The sequence below is a fragment of the Sciurus vulgaris genome (assembly GCF_902686455.1).
Source record: "Sciurus vulgaris genome assembly, chromosome: 2".
Classification (NCBI taxonomy): domain Eukaryota; kingdom Metazoa; phylum Chordata; class Mammalia; order Rodentia; family Sciuridae; genus Sciurus; species Sciurus vulgaris.
Genome location: NC_136462.1, coordinates 105,176,076 through 105,196,811, shown reverse-complemented (window position 1 = coordinate 105,196,811; position 20,736 = coordinate 105,176,076). Strand labels below are relative to the sequence as shown.

Below are 20,736 nucleotides of genomic sequence, written 5' to 3'. Positions count from 1 at the left end.
AAAAAAAAATGGAATTTAATTCAAGTGTCCTCTTTCTGTGGGAGCAGTGAATCTATATGATTTTATATCTTTCCTAGTCATGTAGGATTTTTGTTGTTGTTTTTTGCCAGTCGTTTTTCCACACACACACACACACACACACCCCCACTTTATTTTCCTGCTTTGTGAAATTTTTCTTCTTTCCATTCCTTAGGAGTCTGGCTCCTGTCATCCTATTCCAAGTTTAAGTTCAACACAAATGAATTTACGTAGTTAACCTTTCTGGGTTGTCCTATAACTTGTCATTCTTCTACTTTGCATCCATTCTTCATTTATTCATTTCCTGAATAAAAGTCTATTTTTAATTAGCTACCTACTCCCTGAAGGACAGGCCAGTTTCTTCTACAGAAAAGTTACCTGTCTTATCTAACAACTTTCACCAACAGAGTGAGTTGATTTACTGTATACTGAATTTAGTCAATGGAAGCTTCTGTCCTTGTGTTCCTTTCATTCCACATTTCCATAAAGCTGTCTTTCTTTCACCTCTATTCATCCAAATGTCCACTATCTCATCTATTAAGTCTTTTCTGAGAACTCAAAGTACTCTCTCCCCCACCTCAAATAACCAATGAAGTTATTTTGGTAATTATTTGCTACCTAATAATCCTCCATGGCTGTCTTAGAAGAACTTAAGCTTTAAAGTGTAGCTCCTTAGGTAAATATGACTTGTATTTCTAAGCATATTTTCCTGAACTCCAAAATATGTATTTCTTTACCTTCAAAATTTCAAAAACTGAATGCATTTAACAATCTCAAAATCTTAAAATTAGGGAAGCAAAAATTTCTTAAAAGAAGGCAGACTACATTAATATCCTTATTTATAAGGTTGGTTCTTATACCACTGTGCTCCAATGGGAGAGGAAAGCAAGATTTCTTCTGCCCTAGAAATTCTTAAGGCCTCTGCTGTCAAATGTAAACTAACTACTCAACAGGTCATCCAGCCAGTCTAACTCTTACTGAGGTCAGAATGACCGCTGAATGTTTTATAGGATAGTACATGAAGGGAGCCAAGGCTCTATTATCCCATATCTAACTCACTACCTACAAACTCTGGAGTGGCTCTTGGTGAAGCTCTTGCACATGAATGAAAAGATATTGATAACCTGCTAAGAAAGGAAGGAGCACTAAGCAAAATTAAAGTTCCCTTTAGCCACATGTGGCAGGAATGGTCCAGAAACTGCAAGAGAAATGACATTCATCTCATCCAGATATTTTTAAAGACTAATTTTAGTTTCCACAGAATCTGAAAACTATATGCTTACTTTAGTTTTTATTTTTGTTTTCTTCATCCCAAGTTCCCAATCTATGGCTCTGTACACAAAATTTAGAAGACTGGAAGAACTACAAAATCTTTCTAACCTCATATTTTCATTTTCTACCAGACTGGTCTATCAGGCTGCCATCCACGTGTGTTCCTGATAAATGTTCTGTGAAGTGATCACTCCTGGTGCTTTCTAAATAAGCTGAACCCTTGCATCCTTTCATTGCTGTACGTAGCAGAAGTCACAGCAAGTATTAAAATGAAAGGCCTCAAAATATACCTACTTATTTATCCCTTAAAAAAAGTCCTTGAAATCCTTTTGTGCTGAGTCATATACAGCAGCTAAATGAAGTACCTTAAAGTCAATTCATTACCATATCACTGGTGGTTTCCCCTTCTCCACTAACCAGGATAAGTTCAGAATTGGAGTGAAATAATCAATATCCATGACACTACTATCAATAGAGTGGGGGGTCACTGGGCTAAAGAGAACTTGGTCAGAGTCAAAAAGGGAAGAATTAGGAGGACCAGAAATATGCACTGATGCTCCATCAATCAGCTGGGTCAATATTAATACTGTCTTTAAATTCTACATTATTTTACACTACACAATACACTATACTGCTAGATAAATTTTTCTATCATATCATGCCCCATATCCTCTTTCACCAGAAGTAGATCCTTTCTTTTTTTTTTTCACCCTTCTCCTCTCCCACTCCTTCATATTTATGCCAGTTCTTCTTTGACTTGGGAACTACTAAGGTAAGAAGATTAAAACACACTACCATAATATCCAGAGAGTCTGAGTTCTAGGCCAGAGGCTGTCATTAAATAGTCATGTGGTCCATCCAGATCTCATGTGTATTTTGTGGAAACACTACAAATCTCAAACACTTCGAGTCTTGGTTTTCTCATCTATGATATAAATGGACTGAGTATAAACAGATAACTAACATCCTTTCACCTTTGAAAACTCTATAATACTGCAAAATGCACACAGAAGAAAGAATAAAAATGAGAACAAATGCTTTAGTGTGCAAACCATATCACAAAAAGAAAATGAATGCCAACCCCTAATCCTGATGACACCTATAAATATAATCCCTGAGTGCTTTTCTACCAGCAAACTGAAGGTTACCTTTAAAATGAAGGAATGAAAAACTTGGTATTTTAGAAAAGAAACAGAAAAATCCTCTCTCTTGAGTCTTGGAATATCCCTAACCCCAGGTGCAAACCTCAATGGTACTACAGTACCTCATTTTAGAGTTTGATCTAGCTTGGTAGCAGTGCTAAGAGGACAGGGAAAATAAGACAATATAGTCCCTTGAAATGTCCATTGACTTAAATGATCAGACATACTGGAATCTGTACAGCAGGAAATATAGTCATGAAAATATGCAGTATTAGATATTTGTTGATAATGGTGGTAATATTAGTAATAGCAGCTTCCATTTAATATAAATAAGTGAAGTATTTAATAGCTATTATATTTCATCTTCACCCAAACTGTACAAGATATGTGTAAAATTATCATAATTTTAGAGATAAGAAACTTGAAACCCAAAGAGGAAGGTAACTTGTCTTACATCACACACAAGTCTCTATTATCTTTGATCTTAAATGAAATGCCTCTCTAAGTAGTCTCATCAGGACAACAATGTACAAACACAGAAGAATGCTTATTACCATCAATACTGTTACCATCTACATCAAAGTTCATCATCTTAAGTTAATTTTAAAGTTTTCCTTCTTCAACCTCCAAATCCAATTAATCTAGTAAATATAATGATTATTCTCCAATTTGATTATATTCATCAAACACACATAGAGCATACATCAGGGAGAGTCAAAAACTATTCCATCAAAGTTGAGTAGCAAGAGGCTTTTGCTTTCCCAGATAAAAGAAATGGGCAATTTGAAAGGAAGAAAAATTGATTTATAACCTTTATAAATCTAAAAGTAATGAAATATATTAAGTAAGATTAAGTCAGCAAATAGTTCTCATTCATTACACTTAGAATGCAGTGTATCTGCAAACGTTCTCATTCATTTACACTTATCTAATTGTTACATATAGATCTAACAGATGAATTTTTAGTAACAGGTTTAAAATCAACACTCACTATAGCATTCACTATTTACCAGACAGAGATCTAAGCACTATACTTATACTGTTTCAATTAATACTCAAAACAACCTTATGAATTAGCTATCACTATGCCATTTCACAGGTAATTTAACGTACAGTAGATTTAAATAACTTGTCAGAATCACTATGGTAGCAAGAGGGAAAAAAAATTTGAAACAAGAATATATCATCAACATTGTAGTAAAAAAAAAAGAATCATGCTATTTTTTGACTTTCATATCTGGTACAATAGCAAATATAGAAATCATTTCTTTGCACTAAAGAAAGGGAGAGGACAAACTCATCAAATATATTTCTTTTTGTCCTTGTCTACACCAACTTAAATTTAAATCCTTCATTTGTCTTCGATGCTTTACCTTGATCATGACTTTCACAAATTTCTAAAAAAAATGCAACTGTCTTTCATATCAAGATGCTTTTCTTCTTTTTAATGTGTGTATTTTTGTTCTGCACAAATGGACAGGGGTAGGAGTTTAAGAGAATAGAAACCTCCCGGTTTCTAACAAGGACAGAAAGATCTATGGATAAAATGAAGAATTCTTTCCCTCTGACTGCCTCAAACATGAACTGGTTCAAATCCATATTTCCTAAGAAAGCTGGATATGTCTATTATTTCTTCTATAACCACTATATATTCCTTATATTCCTCATAAAATCTCTTCACTAAATGGTTTTCTATGGATATTTCTAATGACTATATATTTAACTATCTCTATACTGTGGAGGCTATGGTACATTTGAGGAACAGCCACACCTGACTGGAAGGCAACTGGTGACTTTTCCCATTACTCAGAGAACGTATGTAAAACCAACACATCAAAGAAAAGTTTCTGTCTCTTCACTACATGACTTAGCTGGAGCTCATTTGCTCAAGTCTACTATTCTAGAAAGATATCTTAGAATCATATTTAAATTTAGTATCTATATGATAAATTTAGGACCCATGTATGGTATACACAGCAAAGAATTTGAAAAGCTGTTAAATAAATATTAAGTTCAACCTACATGATTTTGTATTGCCCCTTCTACACTGTATCGTGTATGACATACAGTAATAATAGGGCTCATGTGCCAAATACAGTTTTACATTACTGTAAAAAAAAAAAGTCGTTCTTTGTCCCTTATAGCACTGAATTGGAGCAAAAGGGGGAAAGAACAGCAGCTTAGATAGTTTAACACATGGATGTTAAAAGCATGTGTTTTATAACTCCATCCAAGTACTAATTCTGCAGTTTTCAGTATCATTTTGTGTACCAGGCCTTTCAATTTTTATAAAAACTAAAATAACAAATTTTCTACTCAGTGATGCTACTGAAAATCAAATTATTTTTAAACAATGCAATTTTCTGTAAAATCAACACAATATGATAAAATCTAATTTTTTTCACATGATTTCTACAAAAGTATTTGCAATTTCATTAGAGTTTAAATTGAGTTATTTCACTAATAATGTATCAAAACTGGTTTTTAGCCAACATCCAGTATTTATTTCTGAATTTTAAAACCTCAAATTACTAAAATATAAAACAGGAACTTAAAAACTTCAACATGTTAAAATAGGCAAAAGAATAAAGTACTTTGGACAAATGAGTCTTATTTACAAAATTATAACCATTTATTTTTATGATTATGAAAAAATAAGTGAATGATGATGAACCCCTAAAAGTTGATAATCCTCCTATAAAGTAGTCCTGAGGGAAGCTTCAAAAGTAACTACAAGCGTCTCTCTGGTAAGAAGCATTAAAGGGGGAAGAAAGTTTAAAAATGGACTTAGAAAACAAAACAAGCCAACCAATAACAGAATTTTTTCATTAGCTCACTAAACCATTTTAGGGTCAGACTGTGAACACAATAAGAGGAGGGAAATTGGTGGAAGAGTGGATTTCAGTGGGAACAAAAATAAAGAAGGATAGCACTTGATCATCACCCTATATGATCACCCAATAAACAAGCAGAAATATATACGGGGTTGTATGATAGGCTAGAAGCACCTAGAGACTGTGTGTGTGTGTGTGTGTGTGTAACAGAAAACTAGTTCACTATATAATCAATTTTAACATTGCACTGCAAATAATCTACGCTCAAAAATATAAAATAGGAACAAAAGACAGCATTACACATCTGACCTACAGATCAAATAGCAAGAAGAAAAGCAGGGCTTTCCCTGGATTCCATCTCTGGAGGCAAACTTAATTCCAGAATCACGAGTTACATAAATATTTAGATACATCATTATGTTCTCCTAAAATCCTATATAGTGCTCAGGCAAGAAAACAAAAAAACTTGAAGTTTGAGAGGGAAATGAGTATCAAATACAAAGGCACCACTTAATACACTCTAAGAAATAACATGTTATTACACAGTAACTCAAGTCTCTCAAATGAAATATTCTAATATTAATAAGTAGCATATTGTGAATTTGCCACTACATAAAACTTTTATTTCCAAAATCCAAATGGGAAACCTACCTCTCTTATTCACAATATTATTCAAAGTATCAGAAACTTTTAAAGGTGGAAAGGAATGCATACATCAACCTGGTTTATTATCCCCAAGATAAAATAATGTGTCCAAGATTAAATGGCTAGTTAATAATGAAGTCAACAGTAAAATCAAGTCTTCAGAGAGGCAGCACAGGGATCTTTACACTGCAGTGTCGATTTCTCAGTCACTGATTCCCAAAAGAAAAACTTAAAATCCTGTTTCACAGTCTCTATGATTCCACACAACTATTCCAGTTCTTCACAAAGTATTTAAATAAAACATATACTATGATCAAATATAACAGCAAAATATCATATTTTAAGAAGCAGTTTGAGCATTTTCAATGCAAAAGGGTACAATCCATTATGAGACTATGAACTCCAATCATACACTCAGTTTTAGTTTTACTTAAACCAATTCACTTCTAGGGCTAAGGACTCATAAATTTTATGCTTGTTTATCTTCTCTTGGTTAATTCTAAGAGAAATAAGAAATAGTTCATTATTCGCTTAAATATGATCTTTTGGGAAATTATCTCTTAACCTCACCAGTTTACTAATGAGTCTGGGAACACCATGTATACTTTAATGACAATTCTTTGATCTAATTTTCTATTTCCTATTCTTATTTTTTTTAGTTTTAGGGATTTTTGTTTGTTTCTGTAGAAAAGGCTCTAATCTTTTGATCTTTCTGTGTGTAGAACACTTTTAGCTTGATCCTATCTTCTCTTAATTGTAACCAAGAAATGTCATCTGTTTTGATATCCTTCCAAGAGATGGAGCTGTAGAGTTCCTCACAGAAACAGCTGGTGGTGACTGAAATAAGACTAGCAGAGGAGAGGCTGAAAGCCTGTGCTCTGAAAGCCAATGCCGTCTTTCAAATCAAATTAGCACAAAGAAATATGAGTATGTAAGTACAGTGAGCACCTAGTAAGGCACTCTGAGTTCCTCTAGATTTTGTGAGAAGCACTGTAGGAAAATTCAGATACAGAAATAACACAAAATACAATAAATCCCCAAAGTATGACAGATTATAAAATAATTAAATTTATAGTGAAACTATTCAGTATTCTATCTTCATGAAAATAAATTAATCTTCATTTCTCTTAGGAAATAAGAGTTCACATAGGAAAGAAATTATTTACTGAGTCAAATTATCTTTACAGTTCTATTCAAGATTTAGTAAGAGCCAGCCTGGTAATGCAAGCCTATAGTCCAAACTAATAAGGAGGCTGAGGCAGGAGAACTGCAAGATCAAGGTCAGCCTCAGCAACTTACTGAAACCATGTCTCAAAATTAAAATTATGAGGGAGGGGGAACTGGGGATACAGTTCAGTAGTACTGCCCTTGCCTAGCACCTGCAAGACCCTGGAGGTTCAAACCCCAGTACTGCCCCATAAAGAGTCAATAAGAAAACTTACTCTAGATGAATCATAGGAGGGGCTTGGTTGACCACCTGTTCCCCAAGATGATGTACCTCCACGTTCATCCATACCTAAGGAAAGAAGAGAATGAAATACATAAATCCAAAAGGATGTTTTTGGTATGGTATAGCACAGAGTATAATTCAAATTCAATAAGTAAACATGCATTTCCATGGAATTTGCTGAATACCAATCCAATCCTTGCCTCAGAAACCTGGAGAAAATAAGTTACTTCAGAGTACCTTCATCAGTACTCCAGTATTCTCTAAGTGATACCTGTGTAATTATGGAGTTTCAGAACTAAAATATTTCTAGACTTCTCCATTTCTGCTCCCAGTCACTGCTACTCCTATGAGTAGATTCGAAACTTTTTCTAGCTTAGTATTGCCTACATGAAAATATGAAACTTTGGCTCCTAAACCACAAAAATATGAATGAAGCAAGCCAAATAACTATCAATTTTATAAAACTGATTTCTATCAGATCAGTCATCAGATATTCCTAAATGGAGAGATCAAATTAAGTCGAACTGTATCAAACCAATATTAGTTATATCAAAATTAATCAAAACATGACAACTTACTCTTGTAATGTTATTGTTCTCTAAAATTACACACAACCTAATTCCAAATAAACAGAACCACTTTTATGAAAGTCACAATAGAAAACTCAAAGTGAGAGATAAGTGACCATCACTAATAAAACAATTCATTGTGTTTCTTAATGAACTTTCTTAAGCTTGGGTTTCATTATTTTTACCTCCCCCTCAATTCTCAGATAAAGTTGCAAGAGCTGAAGATGTTCTAATTTGGTCATTTCTGCCTTTTCTTTTTTGATAACTCCAGTTTTCCCATCTTTGATTCCTAGGAGGGTACATTTTCCTAACCCCTTTTGAACTTTTTTCTAAGATAAATATAAAACATAGACTTAGCTTCATTTGTGCATGTGAAAAACCTAGTTGTTACAATGGCAACAATCTGGTAAATTTAGGCCTTCTCTCTCTTTCAGAATATTCCTGGAAGGCCTCTGCAATTTAGGTAAAATTGTGAGTGTGATAAATAAAATGCCACAAACTCTCTGGTAACTTGCCATGGTTCCCAAAGTCCTTTTATAAGACATAATTACCAATTGAAAGGATGGGTAACAAAAAAAAAAAAAAAAAGAAAAGGAAAAGGGGTGTGAGTTTCCAAAGCAGGATGTCCTAATTAATAATTCAGTTCTTAGAACCCTAAAGTATTCTTTTTTATAAGTCTATACTTCTTGTACCAAGTGATTATGGTATGTTTTAATAATTCTTTAAAAAAAGCGGGGGGGGGGGTTAAGAGAAAGCATGGTGTTTCATTCAGTAGTTATGTATGTCTGTGGTTTCACTTACCCTGGTGAACTGCAATTACAAAATACTAAATGGAAAATTCAACAAATAAATAACTTTTTAATAACTTTTATTACAAGTATATCTAATTGTTCTATTTTACTATTAGTTGCTGTAACCTCTCACATTGCCTAACTTAAAAATTAAACTCTCTCGTAAGTATATGTATAAGGAAAACAAGTATATACAGAGTTTGGCCTTAGAATGTATCCCCTGCAGCTAAGAGGGAGCTAGCGTACAGATAATGTTCCAGTTATAATTTCAACTGAACCAGAAGATTTAAAAACAGAAATTATGTATAAAAATTCAGAATGTTCTGTTCATTCTTGAAGAATTCTTAATAAAGTTTCAAATTTTAAGAAAAGCATCTACTGATATGGGAAGTGTCATGTAAAAAATACTTTATGATCATCTCTCCAGTATCACCAATTACCTATGAACTATGTTCCAAGCATTTTCTTTATAATCAACACTACAGAATGGCAGACAGAATTCCTGAGACCCAAACAAAAACAAAGACTACTATTCACTTACAAAACCCACTTATATATAATGTTACATGAAAGTGCAAATAATTTTATGAAAATTTATATGCAAAAATATCATTTTCATTGATCATATAATGAAAACTTATTTTGATTAGTCCCATTCTAATGAAAACAATCAGACCATAATTAATTCTTTGTATAATTGAATTTTCTTATAGCAAATGATTAATAAATGTAAGGCTTCCGTGTTATGCTGAATACATTTTGTAAAAGAAAATACAGAAAAGAAGGGTGCTAGGTACACATGAATCTCAGGCAAAATTAAAGAGAGACATGAAATTCTTGAAAACCACATACTCTATTTTCATTAAGTGGTTCCAGTTTCTTCCACAGAGAAACATGAAGATTAATTAAACTAAATGGTAATTAGGTAATTGAGCCACCAGCTAAAGAGCACTACATATCACTGCTCTTGGACATGGCAAGGGGCTTAAAGGATGCTATAGAATAACAAGGATCTGGCTAGGTTTTAAACTCAGAGCTCTGTACTTTTATTGTTAACATATTCAGACTCTAAGTAAAGGTCGTGGCTGGCACTGACAAAGACAAGAGTCATCTTTTCGTATCAATGACTCTTTTTTGCTGAAGACAATGGATGTATAAACACAGAAATATGACAGGAATAATAAACCATCGAAAGCTTTAGCCTAAGACCAAGGTAAGCAGAAAAAATAAATTTAACATAAAATATGAACTTCTTAACACAGATATTATACAAATCAGTCAAAATCTGATAAACAAGAAAATACACCACAGTTACAATACTGTGATAAGGAGGGGGCAACATTTCTGTTAAGATGTATCTGAAAATATGTCATTCCCATATATTTTCTTTCATTTGCATGTCTAGTACAGACATGTCAATTCAACAATTTTAGAGAAGCTAGCTCCTTTACAGACTTAATTAACAGATGTTAGAGAAAGTTTAGAAATAACTGAATGGTAGAAACAATTTGAGTATTGTTGGAACTTTCTAGTAAGTTAATCTATCCTGTTTCTATTTAACAGCATTTTAAAGGAGTAATCAATAATGTATATACAAATTAAATGTTCCTTTCCCTTTTAAAATCTTTAATATATATAGAATTTCTTAGTATCTGCCTTTCTGAATGGAACCAATTTAAACAAAATCTAATGTTTTTATTTCATTAAAAAAAGCATGGTTACTTTTATCTCATTTAAAAAAGCATGGTTACTTTTATTTAGTATTTTCCAGTAAAGAATAAACATGGAATTTTAGCTTCTTTTTAAAAAATCTTTTTATTAGTTGTTAATGAACCTTTATTTATTTATTTATATGTGGTGCTGAAGATCAAACCCAATGCCTCACACGTGCTAGGCAAGTGCTCTACCATTGAGTCACAACCCCAGTCCTATGCTTCATTTTTTAAACAATGATTTGTGAATTTAATGAAAGCAATCTGCCACCCTCAGTAATTAAAAGCAAACCAGAAATTATACATATACCAACATTTCTCTAAGAGGTTGGGACCTTTGAGAAGGAACAAAAAGTGGGAACTACTTTTTCAAGATGTCAAAAAGTAAGATTCTTTGAGAAATAGATAGTCTTTATCTAGCATTAAATTATTCCCTTTTCAATAAAAAACTCAGATACAGTCTACCTGCTTCCCTATCACTGCCACCACCACCACCATTTGTTTTCGAGTGAAGACTCAATCTACAGTCAATCATAAAATCATCTCACAGTTTCTAACCCAATCCTTCCCCTTCATGGTGCTAAAACAGAGTCCTTCCTATAGGTTTTTCTAAGTTTTCATCCATTACCACAAACTGGAAGCAAATTCCTTTTGAGGGAAATGATTTTTGTATGCCCTAAACAGCTGAGGTTCCCCCCCAACTCCCCCAGAGGCCCTGCAAAGATTATGAACACTACAGAGTTTGAGCACTTGAGGGAGGCATTACTCAAGATGTGATTAGGGAGCTGGGACAGTAGCTCAGTGGTAGAGCACTTGCCTCACACATGCAAGGCACTGGGTTCGATCCTCAGCACCACATAAAAGTAAATAAAGATGTTGTGTCCATCTACAACCAAAAATATTTTTTAAAAAAATGCGATTGGGTAAAAAGGTTCACAAAAAGGCACAAAGCTGCTGACACAAAAACCCTGTTTCTTCTCCTCAAACTTGTCCCTGGAAAATTGAAGGCTACGGTAAATAGAGAAGGAAGGCTGGAACTGGGAAAATATTTTACATAGTAGTGGAGACTTTACCAAGCTGAGAAACAATGAAAAGAAGAAAGGAAGGAGGGTAGTAATTATGATATCCCTACAGCAAATGCAATAAGAAAACAAGTCAATATGGCCACACTGCTTAGGCATCATGCATCAGAGTCCAGCCCTGTGGAAAACGAATACATATGGAGTTGGGAGGAAGAGCACAGGGGTGCACATATACCTTTATCCCCTCAATCTAGCAATAAAATCAAGTTTTTTATTCTAGCAAGTAAAACATATTCCAAAAATAGCAAACTCCAGCACTGTCACAAATAAGTGATAAGTAATATGCTCTGCAGGATTACCATCTGCTATAGGCGGATTCAATAAATGATTGGATGAGAGAAATCTGATTGGAGATAACTATATCTGATAACCAAAGCTGTGAAAGTGTCTGTCTTCAATAGTTTTCTTTATTCAATTGTTCAAGTAATGATGATATTCCTTTAGATAAGATTCAAAGGTTGCAATAAACTTACATAATACCCATCTAAAAACCCACCACCAACATTTTTCATTGTAGTTTTTAGATTTTTAAATACACATGAAATAATCTATCAATGTGTTCTTCCTGAATTTCACTGCAACACAGGATAAATTAGAATAACAAGTTCTTTGTTATTTTGCTGCAATTATTTTTAAAAGGTGGGGAGGCTAGGAAAATGTTAGTATCATTTATTAGTATCAAATGTTAGAAATTTAAGAGAAGATATACTGCCTTTTCTAAGGTATATAAGTGGTTCTGAAGGTTTTGCTTTTATTTACAAGAGATTCTGGGCAATGAACTGTCAAATAAAACAATCTAATTTAAAAACAAAACACATATGTGAGAAATTAAGTCCTGTAAAAAGATTAGAAGGAATTGTCTTCTCAGGTCATCTTTTAAAATTCAAGTACAGTTTCTGTTTGGCATTGTTGAAAACAAAGATTTACAAATACATATTCTCCATTAAAGTCTTTAGTGACAAAATACGGTGAACTATGATACCAAATGTCTCATCAAGAATATGACCAATTTTGAAAATAGTCTCCAAAGAAACGCTATTGTTAATAGCCACATAACTGTGATATAAATGCCACATAAAGGTTTAACTGAACATGGAAATCTACTGATTAAATTTTTTAAAAAACAGGAACATACAGGGCCATAAGGAAATGCCAGGACTCTCTAAGAAAAACAGGAGCCACCCGATGACCAAGAATTGAAATTAACAAGTTCCCGGAGGGCAACTTGGGAATTATTTAGTGGAAACCATCTAGTGACCTGATAGATTTATTCTGTCCAAAGAAACATAAAAATATCGAACTCTCTCTGAATCTCCTCTTGAAACAGCCATCAAGTTTTTGGTAAAAGGAAGGGTCTTCCCACTGCACCTGAGAAGCAAGTAGAACACTCCTCCCCAGTTTAAAAACCAAAGCCTTGCACCTACACAAGTGTCACCTATGTTCTTCCAGAGATGCTAAACATGATCAATTCGTTTAAAAAGGGGGCGGGGAGGTGATACCTCTGTGATTCTGAATGTAGCTCACCCCCCAAACAATTCACTTCTCAGTCTCAATGGTAAATCTGAGATTTACCTTGTAAACATCTCCAAATCTGATTTTGGCACTTTTTATCATAACCAAATCATCTCTAACCTGGATTACTGTAACAGCTCCTAAATGGGGTTCCTTTTACTTGCTTTTCCTATTGTCTGTAATCTCTACACAGGAATCACAATGGCCTTTTAAAAACAAATCAAATCTTGTGCTCTGTACTAATGGTTGCTTCCCATCAAATTTCAAATCTAATCCAAAGGCCTATAATGTTGTACGGGTTCCACCTCCCACCTTTCTGACCTCATTTCCTACTATTCTTTCTCTTGGAACACTCTATTTCAACCACATGGCCCCTGCTTTTTTGCTCAAACACATGAAGCACACTCCTTCCTTGGCGTCTTTTCACTTATGCTTTCCTCTTTCTTAATAAAATGCTTCACATTACATGTCTAAATGGTCTGTTGCCTTCATCTCCTTTTTCAGATTTCTGCTCAAGTGCCATCTTGGGTATAAGGGTAACTGTTTTGACTTTTTCCCCAGACTGAAAGATCCACAAAAACAAGAATATATTCTGGGGCTGGGGTGGTTCTAGCTCAGTGGTAGAGCACTTGCCTAGCATGTCGCAAGTTCCATCCTCAGCACTACTAAATAAAATAAAATAAATAAATAAGTAAGTAAATAAATAAATATTGTGTCCATCCACGACTAAAAATATTTTTAATTCTGTGTTTTTTTAACTATTTATATTTTTGGCACCTAAAATACTGTCTGGAACACAGTAGGTACTAATAAATATTTGTGGAAGAACATGTGTATTTAGTAAAAATAATATAATTTAATAAAATAGAACTAAAATTGGCTCACCACTTATTAGCTTATTATTCTTTGGTTCATAATCAAAACCAATATTCTAAACAACTGAAAAATATTCTGAAAATTATACCAAGAAGCAGTTAATCTATAAACAACTATGTCACAAGTAACTACCCCAAAGAGCAAAAGCATTAGAGAAACTGAAGTCCTCATTTGCTTGGCAGCTAAACCACTCCAGAGACAATGCCGTAATTCTGAAATGATCCTGTCACATGACCTAAGAAAAATCACTCTGTATTAACTCTTTTACATCTCAGGTATGCTGGCATAAGTGGCATTTTAAATTAAATTTTGTATACTGAATTTAAAATATATATAAAGTTTCATATCTTCATCATGATATTTACAAATGTGGTTAGAAATATAAATGATTCTCTGAAATTCAGTAACTCATCCTTCATATTCCTCTAACCAATCAGTTACTCATATTATTTTTACCTCGACATTATTATTCTAGTAACTATTTCATTTGTTCTCTTCACATACACAGTTGCTCGGGTTTTATTCTTCTATCATGTTCATTCTAATTCACAGTTAACATTGTTAATACACAAATCTTGCCACAATACAAGCTAGATCAAATACAATCATTCTTCAAATGTGATCCTTTGCCACTCCAGGAATAAAACCATACTCCAGAGCGTGGTATTCTTCCAGGTTTCTCAATGTACCTTTTCAGATTCACTACTAATGCTTCACAAACTCAATCTCCATTCTCAAGACATTAATCATTCCCTAAACATGTGAAGACTGATCAAACATTCATATTCTATCTCCACTATTTCCGTGCCCTAGAAAATCCACCCTAATCTTTTCTCCCACCTATTGAATTTATGTGATTCAAACTAATATTAAATGCCCCTCCCCTGTGAAGTGTTCTCTACTAATTCTAAAACAATCACACTTTTTTTCAGAAATTAATTTGCATTTATTTTGTCTTAAACACAAAGGACCCTTACAACATATATCCAACCAACAAAACTTTACAGCATGGAACATATTTGTTCATCTCTGTATTCTTTTGGTACCTAGCAGAAGTGTTGTATTCTGCATTCAGATGTCTACTGAATAGTTAAGGAAATGTAAAATTAGTGCACTCACAAGACGATCTATCATAAGAATTTAGAAACAAAAAAGGAAGCTTAAAAAGACTAAAATAAAACAATGATGTCAAGCAATCTAAGTGAGTTTTCAAGAATTAGTAAAATAATAATTATTATTTTAAAGGAAATATTATTTTAAGGGCAGATTACAAAGATGTAGGGGAAATCTTAGAAGTGACCAGAAAACTCTGCTTTCAATATGGTACAGTAAGCTCTTACAAATAGCTACAATAAATTCTGGAGACAGAGAGAAAGACAGACACACATACACACAGTTATTCCTCAGTGTCTATGGGGTACCAGGATGAGTGAGTTGCTTTGTAATAGGTCTCAGAGACCAGAACAGGTGAGTTTCCCATTCTGAAAACTTTGTCCTGCAGGCAGGCATCCATAAACTGAAGCTACTACAATTACAACAGAAAATCCATTGTCTTTCTGGGGTGAAGAAAAAGAGGACAGAGCCAGGACAACCACAGTCACCAAAAAGGACAGAATTACAAAAAGAAAAAAGACAAAATAAAAGGCGGGGGGGGGGGGGGGACAAATTTTTGGTATATATCTGCTCCAGTCTTTAGGCCCATGTTTAACAGGGCAGGTCCAAGTCTGTTTGCAGCGAACAAACAATCAAATTGAGATCTGAGCAGTTGCTATTCTCAAACAAGTTAGAATTTCACTTTGAGTTTACCCAAATTAAAGGCTCACTAAAACAAAGAAATAAAAACTTCTTGAAGGAACATGAAAGAAACCAAAATTTCCACAAATAACACTGATAATATCCAAAATTCCTTGATAGTAAAATGTGACTCAATCTCAAGTGAAAAAAGGTGAAGTTCAAAATAACATGTTGGGATTTTTAAACAAGGACATTAAAACTGATACTATAAATGTGCTCAATGAGGAAAGGACATATGTTTGCAATGAATGAAAAGACTAGTGATCTCAAAATTAAAACTCTTTTTAAACAGCAAATAAAATACCTAAAATAAAATTTCCTAGAAGGGCTTAAGAGAGAATAGAGACAACAGGAGAAAGAGTAAGTGAATCTGATGACAGATGAATAGAAATTATTCAACTGAAAAGAAAAAAACAATGAAAATAAAATGACCAGGGCTTCAGAGACCTAAGGGAAGATACTAAAAGGTTAACCATAGGTATAATGACAGAACCAAAAACAAAAAAAAAAGGTAGAAAAAATATTTTAATGATGACTTACCCACAAAATTCACAAATGTGACAAACTTACCAATTAAAAACTCTATTCAGTCAAAATCGAACAGGTCAAATACAAAGAAAACCAAACCCGGGCATATCAAAATCAAGCTGCTGACAACCAAAATTAAAGAGAAAATGATCCGAAAGAGCTATATTACATGGAGAGAAACAATTTAAATTACTACAGACTTGTCTTCAGAAGCAATGGATGCTAACAGATGTTGGGAAAACATCCTCAAAAGTGCTTGGAGTTGGGGTGGGGCATGAAGAGAGAGAGAGGGAGAGCAACTATCAACTAGATTTCTAAGCCTAGCAAAAGTATCCTTCAAGAATAAAGATGAAATAATGACAATTTCAAGTGAAAGAAAATTTAAGAATTCATTCCCAACTAACTTGGGTACAAAATATAGTAAGATAAGTTCTTCAGGCTGAAGGAAAATGTTATCAAAGGGACCTGAATCTTGAGAAAGGAAAAACAAGCACTGACACAGTAAATAAAAAGGTGTGTTATAATGTCTTTAAAACAGCTGTTTTTAAGGAAAAATAACATTCTCTCATAGGAGTCACAATGCATTTAAATATAATACACAAGGCAGTAACAGGATAGAGGAAGACAGTAAGTGAACCCATAAGATAAACCCATAAGGTCAAAAGATTTCTGCATTTTAAGTGAAGTGGTACAATATTAACTCTAAATAGTCTGTGAAAAGTTAATGATGTATTTTAACAGCTCTAGAGAAGCTAACAAAAACAAAAGGCAGAGGCACTGTTAAAAAGCCAGCAAAAAAACTAAAATGGGAGTCCAAAGAAAAGCCAAATACCAAAAAAAGAATGAAGATGTAGTGAAAACAAAATACACAGAAAACAAATAAATTAGTAAGACCTAAATCCAGTCACACAATAAAACATTCCATTTTTATCTAGAAGAAAGAAGCAACCAAACATACTCCTTCTTTCAGGGACAGCACACCTCATTGCTCGGTGAGCTCATAAAGTTCATGCTGCTGCTCTTCTTGAACAAGGCAACTATATTTGGGTTTGGCGGTTAGAAAAAAGGTGAAAACATTACAATTGCATTAAAAAAAAAATACAATGTTTTACCAATGTGAAAACTGCATAGAAAGGTTTTTTGTTTTTTATAGTACCCATTACGATCATAAGTCAATACCAATAAAGCAGTTTCTATATAACTATCAAGTACATTTTAGTGAAGTTTTGCTGATTACCTAACACAATATGCTATTTAAAAACAGCTGTGTGAGCAATTACTATTCTTAACTTAATTCCACAAACAATTCTATTCATTTCCTGTAATGAGGCCCCTGTACTCCCTGTGTTCAGGTCTTAGACCATTAATTCCTATAATGGCAACACACACTGCCTCTCCAAAGGAACTCCATAAAAATATTCCTTTCATATTTCCCCTATATTAAAAAAATCTCTTCCTTATATACCTTTCGAATTACTAATCATTTCTTTCCATATTTATACAATAAAATTCTACATTCACCACTTCCATTCCTGACCATTTACACACTGTAATTTCCTGCTATCCAGCCTCTTCCTAGATCATACCAGCAAAACCCAGTGTCAGACAACGCAGCAGGTTCTCGGTGGACATTTGTCCACAGGATAAAAATGAATTCTTTCAAGTTATCAAAAGCATCCTAATTTGAAAAAAAATTATATATTATATAAAAAAATTATATATATATATATATATAAACTGTGCTCTTGGTCTTCATTTCTTGAGTCTCTATAGCAGAGATCAGCAAACTTTTTACCAGACAGCAAATAGTTTAGGCAATTATAGGCTGACTGTTCTCCATACCAAGTCCTCAACTCTACTACAGTAGTGCAAAGCACTACATAGACAATATGTAAACAAGTAGGCATGGCAATGTTCGTAAGTTTTATTTATGAAAACAGACAATGAACCATGGGCTGTGTTTTCCCCTGTTCTAAGATATCTGAAATTATTAACTACTTAGCCTCTCTCAGATTTAACCTTTGGGTCTCTCTCTATCCTTTCACTTCTGTTAGGGAAAAAAAAAAAAAAAAAACAAAAGTACCTGTCCTATATTATGTGTTGTGATTTTATGCTCTAACCCTTGGATGGTTCGCTTAGTTTTATGATTTTGTCCTCTTGGAATGATAAATTTTCAAATGCACATTCCCAGTACATTCCTAGTCTTAAATTCAGTTCTGCACTTTGGATCCTGAATCTCCAAATTCCTATTGAAAGCATTCATTTTGAGTACCTTGCCGTAACTTAAAAGCCACAATATCTAAAGCCAAATTCATCAAGTAACTTTCCTCCTATGCCTCTGGACAATATCCCACCCTTATTAATATTTCTAACACCACAAGTAGTACTATAATCATCCAAGTCAACCATATTTGTAAACTAGCATCATCTTTGATTCCCCTTCCCTTCTCTCTCCACCCTCCTTACAATTGTTTTTTTCTTATGAATATCTCCTAAGTCACCTTTTTACATTTTTACATTTGTGCTCTTGTGCTGTATATCTATTTAACTCTTGTGCTAGAGACCCTCTTAATCATCCTAAAACACAATTTCATAACACATCACCTGCTTCTAATGTAATCTTCCTAAAATACTCCTCCAAAACCCATTACTCCCAGATTTAAAAGGTAAATCAGCATTTTCAGTGCTTCACTGTCAACAAAATAAATCTCAAATTCAACCTGAAATGGAATGCTTATTCTAATCTGTTCCACAAGTGTTTATTGTAAATAGTGCTAGATTTTGTCCCTCCTATGTTTTAAACCTTTGAACATCCACTGAGGGTCTAACCCTCAGTCAAAAAACGTTAATTTTCTTACTATGGCACACATTACTGTCATCATGCAGGAAGGAATACAGGCACTGGGAAAAGAGATGAACAAGAACCACAGACTCTGTCTTCAAAGAGTGACATTCTACTGTCTTACCATTCGAACACACTAGGTTACACTCAACTGTAATCACAAGGCATATTAATACTTCTACATGGTTTCAGTCATGAATATTTCATGACTCTTTAGTGTTTCCATCTCACCACTTAATTAAATCTCACTAGTTCAATGCTCACCTTAAATTCCACATTTTTTGTACAACTTGTCCAGCCTCCCTAACCCTTACTAAGTTCTCCTTAATACCAGTATCATGTTTATAAATCTGTATCATACAGAATTTATACATTGTTTCTTGAGTCAACATCAAATAACATGTCTCAAATTAAGACTAAAGACCATTTTCAGTTGTTAAGCTGTTATCACCTATAATATTGAATAGTATAATAGTACTAAAAGCAGCAATAAAAGTTTTTATATACACAATGACACTTCTACTCAATAAAGGAATTGGGTTTCCTAGTAGCAGATTTAACTTTTACTTACCCACTTACATTCATTCCACTCCTGATAAACAACATGATTTTGCAAGGCAGTTTTTATAAAGGAAAACAACTGATGACCAAGAATCAGAACAAAAATAAACACACCAAAAGGGCACTCAGCTGAAACCCCTGACAAATTAGCCCAGTGCTCCAATGGAATATATTAAAGCACTCATGCATATTTATTATTGTAACATGTAAGCAAAAATTATTGCCATGAACAGATTTCTAAATTTTCAACTATTAGAGTCTAGACCTTAAAAAAATAAAGTGTTTTAAGAATATTCTCAGTTTAGAAGTGAATAGTTTTATCAATAAGCTCTCCCAACATTCATTTTATTTTAGAATCAGTTAAAATTAGTTGGAAAAGTTCGTCTTTATCTATGTAAATAAAGCCTTGAGAATAACCAACCAATCAATGTAATTACACTAGAGTAGAAACTAAACTCTTCAGAAATGAACAGAAAGCAAAACTTTTACAATGCATTTTCTACATTTCCAACATGAAATAAAAAACTACTAGATGTGTAGAAAAATTAAAATGTGACCATTAGTCTAGGAAAAAAGTGTGCCATGCAAACATACAGAGATGACACCAATGCTGACATAAGAAAAAATTTAAAAAGTCGTAAATATTCAAAAAATGAATGAACAGATATAGAAACTCTGCAAACTATTTAAAAATAGCATTCTAGAATCAAAAAATACAATAGTTGAAAATTTCACTGAATAAGTTTAACAGTGGATAAAGCAGAATGATGAAATGAAATCAAACTGAACACAGATCAATAAAAATTATTAATAGGAAAGTACAAAAATATTGTAAAAAATGAATCGAGCATCAGTTATCTATCAAGCAACGCTAAAAGATTTAAAACATGGAGTATCAGAAGTAAACTGGAGTGAATAAACTGGCAAAATGTTCTCCAAAATCAGTGGAAAACATCAACTTGCAGATATAATTTGCTGAGCAATCTCTAAGCAGACCCATAAAGCAAACCTCACCAATGTGCACAATTGTCAAATGCTAAACTGCTTGTGCAAAAGAAAGAAATTCTGAATTTCACCAGAAAGAAAAAAGACAATTTACATTAAGGGG

General features: G+C 33.4%; 1 protein-coding gene and 1 long non-coding RNA gene across 18 annotated transcripts in view; one reads left to right on the top strand and one right to left on the bottom strand.

The window, feature by feature from the left end:
• The window catches only part of TCF12 (transcription factor 12), a 345,689-nt gene that overhangs the window by 201,313 nt on the left and 123,640 nt on the right, over positions 1-20,736 (bottom strand). For all 17 annotated transcript variants that reach the window (XM_079125900.1, XM_079125889.1, XM_079125904.1 and 14 more), the window contains one exon: positions 7,354-7,427. In XM_079125900.1, the coding sequence (XP_078982026.1) occupies positions 7,354-7,427 (74 nt within the window). The remainder of the gene's footprint in view (positions 1-7,353; positions 7,428-20,736) is intronic.
• LOC306653090 overlaps positions 1-20,736 on the top strand; it is a 343,839-nt gene that overhangs the window by 252,345 nt on the left and 70,758 nt on the right. The gene's annotated exons all lie outside the window — the stretch shown is intronic.